This window comes from Notolepis coatsorum (genome assembly GCF_963971535.1).
Source record: "Notolepis coatsorum genome assembly, chromosome: 1".
Lineage (NCBI taxonomy): Eukaryota > Metazoa > Chordata > Actinopteri > Aulopiformes > Paralepididae > Notolepis > Notolepis coatsorum.
Window position 1 is genome coordinate 178,975,129 of NC_140165.1, and position 12,906 is coordinate 178,988,034.

Below are 12,906 nucleotides of genomic sequence, written 5' to 3' on the forward strand. Positions count from 1 at the left end.
ACAACATTGTTTTTATCTTTAGAAGACGACTGAAGCTAGATTATTATCAATACCAGTGTGGTAGCCACGCAATATATCAAGCGTGTACAGTGCTCAGAAATAAGCTAAACAAACATTAGCTTCTTCTGGGGTCACATGCTGCTCCATTAGATAAACAATAAATATCTTACAGATGTATGGTTTCTTTCCGAGCTGGGACGCACTGAGGTCGTAATTCCGATTTTTCCAACTGGGAGCTTCCAACCTCAGACTTTGAATGGAATGCAGCATTAGAACAGCGAATGTAAAACCTTTCCTAAAGGTGGAATCATAATACCTCAGGTGAAGCAGCTTTTACATTTGGTTCCCTACGCGAGATTTCAGACTGGTGGCCCCCCTACCCCCTCTGATTGACAATACAATATAATGAAACACTATCTGGATATCCAGAGAGTTTGGCTGTGAAAACGGCTCAAAATCTCCCCTTTATCGTCAATGTACATACTGTAGATACACCATACACTCACTTAATGATCCGTATCTCTAGTTTCAAAGTGTAAAGGTTCAGTCATTTTATACAGTGAGGCCAAATACCAATATTTCCCTTTCACCACATAGAAAGGTCTAACATGTCTACTCACATCATTACAGATAAATATAAGTTATCATTGGAGTCTCAGTATGTAAAAAGAATTATAATAATAAAGAAAGAAAGAATTGCATGGTTTTACAAGTTGTATGTGATTAGCACAAACCTGACATGGTTGTAAAGGTGAGACTTTTGTGGCTCCAATGAGCCCAATCTCATTCAGATATCTTGAAGTGAGAGGTCAAGCGATCTCCATTCATTCAAGCTTTAGCATTGAGCCACAACATCCTCTGAAAGACAGTACTGTCGGTTGCATCGGCTGTGTTACAGCTACAGGTTTATAGGGTTAAAATGTGGAGCAGATATTTTTTTATTGGTATAGACTGGCTGGTACCCCTAAATTCCTCAGGGTCTCTAGTTTCAGATTATATCTACAACTAGAAGATATCTGCAAGAGCCTCCAGAAGACAATAATGTCAGCAGGTTGGTTTCTTTTCTTTCCCGTCTTAATTCTTTCAGACGGTTTTCTAGGCTTAAACCTTGGGGTGAAATGTCCCCCCTTTCTCATGTAAGGCTAGTACTTATCGATACATTGGGATCTCTAGTTTCAGATTATGTCTGTATCTTCACTGTAGCCTTAAATGTGAGACCACTAAAGCCTCCTTTTCCAATGGTGCCCCAGGTGATGGCCTATAGTCTATGCTTAGGGCCGGCCCTGAGACGAAGAACCATATAATTCCATTTCAAGTTTTCCGAGGAACAGTGTTGGAGTAATTTCTGGTGATATATCACATTCATACTCCCAAGTGATTTGGATTGACTTTACAACTGCAAAGACATGGCTGTTCAAAACATTTCACAGCTGTCTTGTGTGCTTCTTCAGTGTGATGATTATTGTATACACTTTAACACACACACACACACACACACACACACACACACACACACACACACACACACACACACACACACACACACACACACACACACACACACACACACACACACACACACACACACACACACCATCATGGTGTCCATTGTTTTCACATTCCATGATTGGCTTGAGGTCGCCTAGCTTTATATTATATAATCCTTCCTCTCTCTTTCAGCTCCTGTCATTCCTCAGACAGGCCTTCCAGGAGGGGCCGCTGCTGCTGCTGCTGCTGCTGCTGCTGCAAAGAAAGCATCTAAAATACCAGGTTTGTTTAAATGGCTTTTTTCAGTGTCTAGCATTGTATTATAGTAATATTAGTTAGTGGGGCGGCTAAGTGGTGCAGTGGGCAAGGCGCTCGCCACTAATGCAGGAGATGCTGGGTTCGAGCCCAGCTCTCGGCATTGCTACCAGCTTGGCTGGTCGATCATACTAATACAATTGGCAGTATTAGGGGTGGGAAGCTGGTGGGGTGGGGAATCGGGATCGGACGTTGTCTATCACTTCCTCAAACGGGAGAGGGGGAGAGAGAGAGACAGACAGAGAGACGACAGCGTGACGCGCGCGTGTGTATGTGTGCTCTGTTGCGAGGGTGTATCTGTTTCTCCCTCTCTCTCTCGCTCGCTCTCTGTCAAACCCCGTTTGATGAAGTGTCGGGTTTGTTTACACAGTGCTGCGTGTCTCTCTCTCTCCCTCTCTCTCTCGCTCGCTCTCTGTCAAACCCCGTTTGATGAAGTGTCGGGTTTGTTTACACAGTGCTGCGTGTCTCTCTCTCTCCCTCTCTCTCTCGCTCGCTCTCTGTCAAACCCCGTTTGATGAAGTGTCGGGTTTGTTTACACAGTGCTGCGTGTCTCTCTCTCTCCCTCTCTCTCTCGCTCGCTCTCTGTCAAACCCCGTTTGATGAAGTGTCGGGTTTGTTTACACAGTGCTGCGTGTCTCTCTCTCTCCCTCTCTCTCTCGCTCGCTCTCTGTCAAACCCCGTTTGATGAACTGAGAAAAATGTGGCTTTTGAGTACTTGATTAGAAATATAAAACAATGAATTTTTTTTTATAAAACCTTACAGAGGTGTTCCATAGACTCACAGGAATTGTGTAAAGTTGCCCAAATAGTGCTAGGAAAAGCAATGCATGTCCCCTTTAAAGGGGACATACTGTATCATGGAAAATGGATTTTGCCTAGTCTTTGTATAGATCTGCGAATAAGAGCACACTCACATTCTCTATAGGCCTTATCCACGGCAATCAAATAATAAAGAGCTTGAGATTACACCTGTGTTTACCCTGCAATGACATGCCAAATGGCTTCTGTGAAAAGAGTCTATTAAAGTTGTCATACTACAGAAAATTACTTTTGCCTAGTCTTGGTATAGCAGTCTGAAAGGTTATATATATTTTTATTGTAATTATTTTATTTATTTAGAAAATGACCACGGCACTCCTTACTGTTACCTTGAAACATGTGTATGCACACAATCAAAAATTGTAATAAGCTGTTTAATAAGCTGCACACGTTTATATAGTTGTTAGGGTAATCTACTGGTTAGGGAGACCAGAAAGTCACAGGTTTGATCCCTGCAATAGTGAACGTGTCCTCAAACAACCTGCTCCAGGGTTGCTGCAAATGGCTGACCCTGTGCTCTGACCCCATGCTCTGACCCCGTGCTCTGACCCTGTGCTCTGACCCTGTGCTCTGACCCTGTGCTCTGACCCCATGCTCTGACCCTGTGCTCTGACCCTGTGCTCTGACCCTGTGCTCTGACCCTGTGCTCTGACCCTGTGCTCTGACCCTGTGCTCTGACCCCATGCTCTGACCCTGTGCTCTGACCCTGTGCTCTGACCCCGTGCTCTGACCCCGTGCTCTGACCCTGTGCTCTGACCCTGTGCTCTGACCCTGTGCTCTGACCCCATGCTCTGACCCTGTGCTCTGACCCTGTGCTCTGACCCTGTGCTCTGACCCCATGCTCTGACCCTGTGCTCTGACCCTGTGCTCTGACCCCGTGCTCTGACCCCGTGCTCTGACCCTGTGCTCTGACCCTGTGCTCTGACCCCGTGCTCTGACCCTGTGCTCTGACCCTGTGCTCTGACCCTGTGCTCTGACCCTGTGCTCTGACCCCATGCTCTGACCCTGTGCTCTGACCCTGTGCTCTGACCCCGTGCTCTGACCCCGTGCTCTGACCCCGTGCTCTGACCCCGTGCTCTGACCCCATGCGTGAAATGTCTACATGTATTGTGTGTCTCAGAGGCATATGTTTTTATTGAATTTTTTACTTTTTCTCCTTATTTTTTCTATTTTTCTCCCATCCCAATTTCGTAATTCCAATTCTCCCCTCCCCTGTCTTGAACGTTGCTAGACTATGCCTCCCACTGGTCGGCTGTAGTGAGGATAGAAGCCTTGCATCACGTGTCCCCTCCGGTACACGAGGAGGCAGCCTGTCGCATCTTTTCACCAGACAGCTCGAACTCTCAGTGGCGAGGAGTAACGTGTGGGTGCCCCCGATACTTCCTGTTTCTGCTGTACAGGCGTGACCCAACCGACCTGTAGGAGTCGCTGTCCACAACGTCCAATCCCCACCTACCGGCTTTCCCACCCTCTAACACTGCCAATTGTTTTTTTTGTGACCAACTTTTTATTTTGTCATTTTCTTTTTTAAACAAGTTCAGAGGAAAGAGACATTCACATCAGCATTTCATATTAATTCACACAGTGGCATAAAACGTGTCTTTTCAGTATATAGATTGTCCGTCAGTATATTCATTTGTGACAGTGTTTTCCTCCGTTCTGGCGGTCCTGTGGCTGCGACTGCGAGACAGCCCAGGCTGCGTGAATACTTTGGGCAGCCGAAGAGTGCTTCCGGGTTGCCCTGATTGGCCGCCCCCGTTACGCCCTACGCCGGTAACGCGCGCATGCGCATTCGATTCCCATCAACACATAGGTTAATAGGTGCGTTTTAATAGGTTTTGCAGCGGCATTCGTCACTACATTGACGCGATTCCCATCAACACATAGGTTAATAGGTTTTGTCGTCACTACATTGACGCGATTCCGCCAACACATAGGTAATATTAATAGGTTTTGCTATGCATAATAATAATAGCAATACTTAGAGTAATAATACTTAGACAAACGCACGCAATTTGGCACAAGTGTAAATTATGCATTCGTCACTACATTGACGTGATTCCCATCAACACATAGGTAATATTAATAGGTTTTGTCGTCACTACATTGACGCGATTCCGCCAACACATAGGTAATATTAATAGGTTTAGCTATGCATAGAATAATAGAACAGATTGACAGGTGGTGACAAAGAACTTTATGCATTTGTCACTACATTGACGTGATTCCCATCAACACATAGGTTAATAGGTTTTGTCGTCACTACATTGACGCGATTCCGCCAACACATAGGTCATATTAATAGGTTTAGCTATGCATAATAATAATAGCAATACTTAGAATAATAATTAAATTATGCATTCGTCACTACATTGACGTGATTCCCATCAACACATAGGTTAATAGGTTTTGTCGTCACTACATTGACGCGATTCCGCCAACACATAGGTCATATTAATAGGTTTTGCTATGCATAGAATAATAGAACAGATTGACAGGTGGTGACAAAGCACTTTATGCATTTGTCACTACATTGACGTGATTCCCATCAACACATAGGTTAATAGGTTTTGTCGTCACTACATTGACGCGATTCCGCCAACACATAGGTAATATTAATAGGTTTTGCTATGCATAATAATAATAGCAATACTTAGAGTAATAATACTTAGACAAACGCACGCAATTTGGCACAAGTGTAAATTATGCATTCGTCACTACATTGACGTGATTCCCATCAACACATAGGTAATATTAATAGGTTTTGTCGTCACTACATTGACGCGATTCCGCCAACACATAGGTAATATTAATAGGTTTAGCTATGCATAGAATAATAGAACAGATTGACAGGTGGTGACAAAGAACTTTATGCATTTGTCACTACATTGACGTGATTCCCATCAACACATAGGTTAATAGGTTTTGTCGTCACTACATTGACGCGATTCCGCCAACACATAGGTCATATTAATAGGTTTAGCTATGCATAATAATAATAGCAATACTTAGAATAATAATTAAATTATGCATTCGTCACTACATTGACGTGATTCCCATCAACACATAGGTTAATAGGTTTTGTCGTCACTACATTGACGCGATTCCGCCAACACATAGGTCATATTAATAGGTTTTGCTATGCATAGAATAATAGAACAGATTGACAGGTGGTGACAAAGCACTTTATGCATTTGTCACTACATTGACGTGATTCCCATCAACACATAGGTTAATAGGTTTTGTCGTCACTACATTGACGCGATTCCGCCAACACATAGGTAATATTAATAGGTTTTGCTATGCATAGAATAACAGAACAGATTGACAGGTGGTGACAAAGCACTGGGCATTTATTTAAAAAACATACATACCCTAACCACATAACAGATATTTAAAAGGTAATTAACAGGCATGTTCTGCAACATATATCCACTCTTGAACAATGAAAAACTCCTTTTTCTCCTATTTACAAATTCCTGAGAGAGAGAACTGCACCCTGAGAGAGAACTGCACCCTGAGAGAGGGAACTGCACCCTGAGAGAGGGAACTGCGCCCTGAGAGAGAGAACTGCACCCTGAGAGAGTGTATTGTTTGTCTTGTTTCATGTAAAAAAAGAGAGTATATATATGCGGGTATATATACCGTTTAGAGTATATAGTATATATATGCAGGTATATATACCGTATTAGGTATTATCTGATGCAGCGTTGCTAATATGGCGTGTTCTGTGATTAACCAGGGCGATTACCAGCGTTGCTAATATGGCGTGTTCTGTGATTAACCAGGGCGGCGTATTAACCTGGGGGAGCCTCATGCGCATGCGCGGCGTAGCACGCAAACGAGCACCTGGGGGGGAGCCTCATGCGCATGCGCGGCGTAGGGTAAACGAGGGTAGAGCTGGTATTCACGAAGGAGGGCGCTGGCCAATCGCGGCAACGCGGAAGCACTCTTCGGCTGCCCAAAGTATTCACGCGCCCAGGCCGCTTCTTAACCCCCCTCCCAGCCCCCCGGGTTTGCATAGACATTTTAGTATGACGGCCGGCCAAGCCGGAAGCAACGCCGAGAGCTGGGCTCGATACCAGCATCTCCTGCGTTAGTGGCGAGCGCCTTGCCCACTGCACCACCCAGCCGCCCTCACTCAGAGACATATGTTAAGAGATAAATCCTCATTACACAATGTGGGATATTGTGATTGAGTGTTTTACTAATCTCTCTAATCAATCACACTATAATCCAGCAGACGTCTCACACCCAAAGCAAGCCTCTATTCTAACCCCTACCCTGGGAGTACTCAGACATACGTACAGTCTGGAACAGCTCCATTACACAATAACGCCTCATCAGCCATCTCAGGCTTTGCAAAAACATCTTTCTATTCGAGGTCAAGCACTGGGGGAACAAATCCTATAATCTGAACTCCAATATGCTATTTCCATGGCCTATGAACGCTCTATTAATATGTGTGTGGACATGAGTTACCCTCTCCCAAAGCCAGAAACCAGAGAAGTAAGTCTTCAACTTGTGATGTCATCAGGTTTAATGCCTGGAGCTGCTGCTCATAGACAATGAATGGGAGACTGTGTGGACCCACAGAATGTTTGTTTTCTATTTTATACCCAAATAAGCTTTATTCTCTAATAGTGTTCTCAGTTCTGAAACTGTACCCAAATAATGTTCAGGGGAAGGACATTCCCCTCGGTGTTCTCAGTCATCTATAACATATTTTCCCATTCATTGTCTATGGAGCAGCTTCAGACTTTATACTTGATGACATCACAAATTTGAGTTTTAGCGGTCTAGTTTTGGGATTTGGCAGTGAGTTAGATCATAGGACTAACATGCACCTCTGTAGTTTATTTTATCGGCTTCCTACACAGGTCACATTAATATATACTGAGACATATTATTCTAAGAAATCATATAATAATTCATAATTAATTAATTAATTAATGCCTTACTATGACAGGTGTGGCTGTCCCCGGACTTTACCAAGGTGGAGTGGTGCCAGGACAAGGTGAGTCTCTACACCATACATCCTCTCAATTGCATCAATAAAAGGAATTTTGCCATTATACAGGCCAAGGAGAACATACTGAGTGACCAAACTGTCCTGGAGCACAAGAAGAACATACTGAGTGACCAAACTGTCCTGGAGCACAGGAAGAACATACTGAACGAACTGTCCTAGGGCACAGGAAGAATATACTGACTGAACTGACCGAACTGTCCTGGGGCACAGGAAGAACATACCGACTGAACTGTCCTGGGGCACAGGAAGAACATGTGGATTCTTAAAATGGTGGCATTCTCTTTTAACACAAAGGTGCTTGTCGATGTAATGTTCTGTAGATTAAATGGAGTGGTTATGTCTCATGCTCCCCTCATGTCTTCTCTCATATTGACAGGGTTTGGTGGGCGTGGTGTTCTGCCTGGCGTAGCGACTGGCAATGGCCTCAATCCCAAATCATGTAAGTCCTGCAATTATATCTACAATACTTCATTATTAATTTAGGGAAGCGATAGGAGCACTCGAGGAAATGATTCTCTGGTCTGCATCCCCTTAACAATTGTGTGTATTCAGCCGTACTGTATTGTACCCATTCTGCAATCTGTTAATAAAATGTTCATTCAATCAATCAATCTGCACGGTGATTGATTGAATGAAAATTTTATTAACAGATTGCAGAATGGGTACAATACAGTACAGCTCAATACACACAATTGTTAAGGGGATGCAGACCAGAGAAAGACTTTCGTCTTGTTTACATCAGGGTCCCCCATTTTCAATTCATAATGAATTGTAAGTAAGGGTGCAACTTGCTCCGTGCAATCCATTCTTTGTGGATCTAGCCCACAGTATTTCTGACACTGGGAATAGGCCTACATTCCCTGAGATCCATAGATGTCCCTAGAATCAGATACCAAGAACATGCAAATGGACCATATTAAAAAAAAGTCTGTAAATGTGTATTCTACGTTCTTATGGAATGAATGAGATACAAAATATATTTATAATTTTTTATTTATTTTTTGTTAACTTTCATAACGTGATAATTTGCTGTGTAATTAATTTATCTAATTAACGCGATAAACTGACAGCCCTAGAAAAAACTACTATACTGTACCTTCATTTATTTGTTCATGTTCAACAAATGATTTGTAAAACAATCTTAAAAGATCTATAAATCATTTGCAGATGGTATTGTGTACCCTAATCTAAAGTGAAGACTATTCATCATTAACTTAATGTCTAATACAGTTAATTATTTGTTGACTTTTTCATCACCTGTTACAAATGTTGTAGACAGCTTTTGGATCCACCCTTCTTTGTGACAGAATTAGGATTATAGATAAATGCAATTTTATTAACATATAAAATACATGTGCACACATAACATATAGTGTAACCTGGGGGACACTAGGACCCAGGAGTACCCTGGCCAGGTATTGCCAGAGTATGTAGAGGGAGTCTCACGTGAGTGAGACTTCACGTTTGTTCCTGTCTGTTTGAATGGAAGCTACATACATGTTATGTACATCAGCAGAGCCAAGGAATTCGTGCTGCCCCACGCTTTTAAGGTATGGCTAAACACCTTTTTTGTTGTTAAATCTATTCCATAATTTCTGACCTACAATTTAATAGTCCTATATTCTGTGTAGACGTACTTGATGTGGTTGGACCTTTCCTCATTCCTGTGAACGCAGTTGCTGGCTGGCTAATGTGCGCTCAGTATGTATGTAGTATGTGGGCCGACGTGTATGCTACATGAGGGTAATAATTATTTGTATTTTCAGGCTGTATAGGCAGAGATACAGCCTGAAAATACAAATAATTATTACCCTCATGTCATCATCACATACCGCAATATACTGAGCACACATTAGGAACAAACACATGATTCAAATGTAACGTAGCGCCCATCACATCAAGTACGTCTACACAAAATATAGGAGTTGTAGGTAGGAAATTATGGGATAGATTTACCAACGAAAAAGGTGTTTAGCCTGCTCATACCTAGTGTATTGTATCATGTAACTGTTTCTTTCATGTTTGTATATGTGTTACATGGCCGCCTAGTTATAGTTGAAAGTGGGGGTGCATTTTTTTTTTTTTTTTTTTTATAATTTTTTTAAAAAAAAATTGATTAATTTTTTTGACAGGCAAGGGGTGGTTTGGAGGGTGTCCGGCACGACCCCCTCCACGGCAGATATTTTTTTCATTTAATGAACCTGTACGTGCAATTTCCTGCAATATAGAGCCTTCAATCTTGACTAATAAAGCTGCTCTTTTCACTATAAAACTCAGTTTATATTGCAGTATGATAGCCAATTACTATAATAATAATAATAATAATATATTAATATATATATATATACTGTATATATACTGTATATTGATTTTTCTCTCTTTTATTTTTATTAAATCAATCTCCTTTCAAATAGGCCAAGTTTTTAATAAGAAAGAGAGAAAAAATACCAACAAGGAACAATAACAGGGTCTGCTGTAAATATAGCCTATTTTGTGTCTTAATTTGTTATGTTATCCTACACTTTAAGCTGTCTGATATTTCCATTACCTGTAACTCTTGGGTCTCTTTCTCTCCTTCTCTGTCTCCTCCCTGAGTCTGCACAGTCACCATATCATTCTACATTAAGGAGAGCAATACACTTATGAATACACTGAACCGGTTTGAATACACAATCTTTATGCTACTCTGTAAAGAAAGGGAGAGAGGGGGGGATATATAATCCAAGTATTTGTGTCTTAATTTGTTATGTTATCCTACACTTTAAGCTGACTGTCTGATATTTCCATTACCTGTAACTCTTGGGTCTCTTTCTCTCCTTCCTGAGTCTGTACAGTCACCATAGCATTCTACATTAAGGAGAGCAATACACTTATGAATACACTGAACATCATTATGAAACATTTCTACATTTCTATTTCATTATGAATTGAAAATGGGGAACCCTGATGTAAACAAGACGAAAGTCTTTCTCTGGTCTGGATCCCCTTAACAATTGTGTGTATTGAGCCGTACTGTATTGTACCCATTCTGCAATCTGTTATTGATTGATAAAAAATGTTATTAACATATTGCAGAATGGGTACAATATAGTACGGCTCAATACACACAATTGTTAAGGGAATGCAGACCAGAGAAAGACTTTTGTTTTGTTTACATCAGGGTCCCCCATTTACAATTCATAATGAATTGTAAGTAAGGGTGCAATTAACACCGTGCAATCCATTATTTGTGGAGCCCGCCCTTTAAGTCTTTGAGCTATTAGGCTACCAGGGTTCTTACTTTGCGTTTTGGTGTACTGAAAAATGCTCCGATGTCTGTATTCTTTCTTTTTTCTGCCATGTTACCTGGTTGGCTGGACACACACACACACACATTTTCATTTCAGGTATTGTACCTTAAGATAATTGAACATCTTGATTTACCGTAAATCCTCAAATATAGGACGGGTCTTCTATTTACCTCAGCTGCAAAGAGCACCAGGCCTTTATTAGAGAGGCTTATATAAGATGCAGGCCTTAATTTCTAAAAATGACACTCATGGACATAATCCCTTCATTTTCAGACTTTTATTGCATTATTATTATTATAAAAAAAAAAAAAAAAAAAAATGTGGGGGCCCTCGTCACTAAAGGCCCACAGGCCGCGGCCGTCGTTAATCCGGCCCTGCTCGTCTGCCATAGCGAACGTTAAAATTTGCAAACGAAGTCAACGTTATCCAGCTGACGACACCACATATCTAGATTATGACAACGTTAGCTAGCGGCTAGCACTAAAGCTAACACCAACCAGAGGGAAACTTTGTTATTATTATTATTATTATTATTATTATTATTATTATTATTATTATTATTATTATTATTATTATTATTATTATTATTATTATTGGTATGACCAGATGGCATTTCGGACCGTGAAACAATTTTATTGTATTGCGTGGTAGAAGGACTAAATTATATCAATCCTGCTTTGATCCAACCATGATTTCACCTCGATCACAACGTGTGTGTCTAACGTTACTCCACAACGTATGCCGTTGGTGACGATCAAAGCGTCAAAAAACGCCCCCCCCTCCCCCCCCCCCCCTTTCATGCATTCATGATGAAACATAATACCTATTATATACATTTCATTTGGAAATAGTAGCGTGTCCAGGCGAGAAACGGCAACTCTTTTAGTGAAATTCACGTTTTGCTGCATATCGTAGTTTTCTGGGATTAGACAGGATCACTCTAAAACTATACTTATATTCACCACGGTATAACACGCCAACGTATTGATGAAAAAATGTATTCTTTTTCACATATTGAACGATAGATAGTTGATGTCAAATGGGCCATAGTATTGTATCCATAGCTATAATATAGAATATATATATAGCCCTGCAAACACAGCCACTTATTCCTATCTTTTAGACTAGAGCATTGGCGAGGAACTAAGATGCTCTAGGCCAGGGGTTCCCACAGGTGGGTCGCGAGCCGCCACGGGGGGGTCGCCAGATGATTAAAAAATTTAAATTAAAATAAAAAATTTCGAAAAAAAAACGTTTGTTTTTGTTTTTTTGTTTTTATGCAGTCAGGCCACTGAACTTAGAAGCAGGCCAGGCCAGTGTTTCTAGTTGCACCAGCGCAATAGTTAGATAACCTAGGTGGGGAACAACCAGGAGATCACTGCAACTCACACAAGTTGGAGAACTATCTCTCTCTCTCTCTCTCTCTCTTGCTCTCACACACACACAAAGGGAGCCGCATGTGATTTGATATATTGCAAATATATGCCATCACACACACTGGCATTTAAAGGGTTAGAATTATAAAATGAATATGTGGTGTTATGATCAGGGCTGAAGTTGAATAAAATATTGTATTTATCAATTACAAAAAAACTGAAAATCCATACAAATCTGTGTTGTTGCTAATCATACATATGCTAGCCTGTTTTTTAACAATAATTTGTGATGCCATCACAAAAACTGGCATTTAAAGGGTACAAATAAAAAAATTCTTGCACCAGAATGCAGGAAATTAAGTCTTTGTAACAAAGAAATTCCTGGTGGGGGACCCCCTGCTTAAAAAGTGGCCTGACTGGGGCTATATGTTGCACTATATTTCCTGGCCTGAATGATTTCCCCAGTCCGGCCCTGGTTAAAAGCCTCCAATGCTTATTAGTGTGTGTGCGTTTGAACGTTTGCATGTTTCAACCATACATTTCCATTTATAAAAAAAAATTAATACAAAAAAATGTTTTAACCTCC

General features: G+C 41.2%; 1 protein-coding gene across 1 annotated transcript in view; it reads left to right on the forward strand.

The window, feature by feature from the left end:
- elna (elastin a) overlaps positions 1 to 12,906 on the forward strand; it is a gene marked incomplete at its 3' end in the record, with an annotated part of 221,955 nt that overhangs the window by 134,563 nt on the left and 74,486 nt on the right. Inside the window, exons 9-11 of the mRNA XM_084308372.1 lie at positions 1,681 to 1,770; positions 7,592 to 7,639; positions 8,031 to 8,093. Of these exons, the coding sequence (XP_084164498.1) occupies positions 1,681 to 1,770; positions 7,592 to 7,639; positions 8,031 to 8,093 (201 nt within the window). The remainder of the gene's footprint in view (positions 1 to 1,680; positions 1,771 to 7,591; positions 7,640 to 8,030; positions 8,094 to 12,906) is intronic.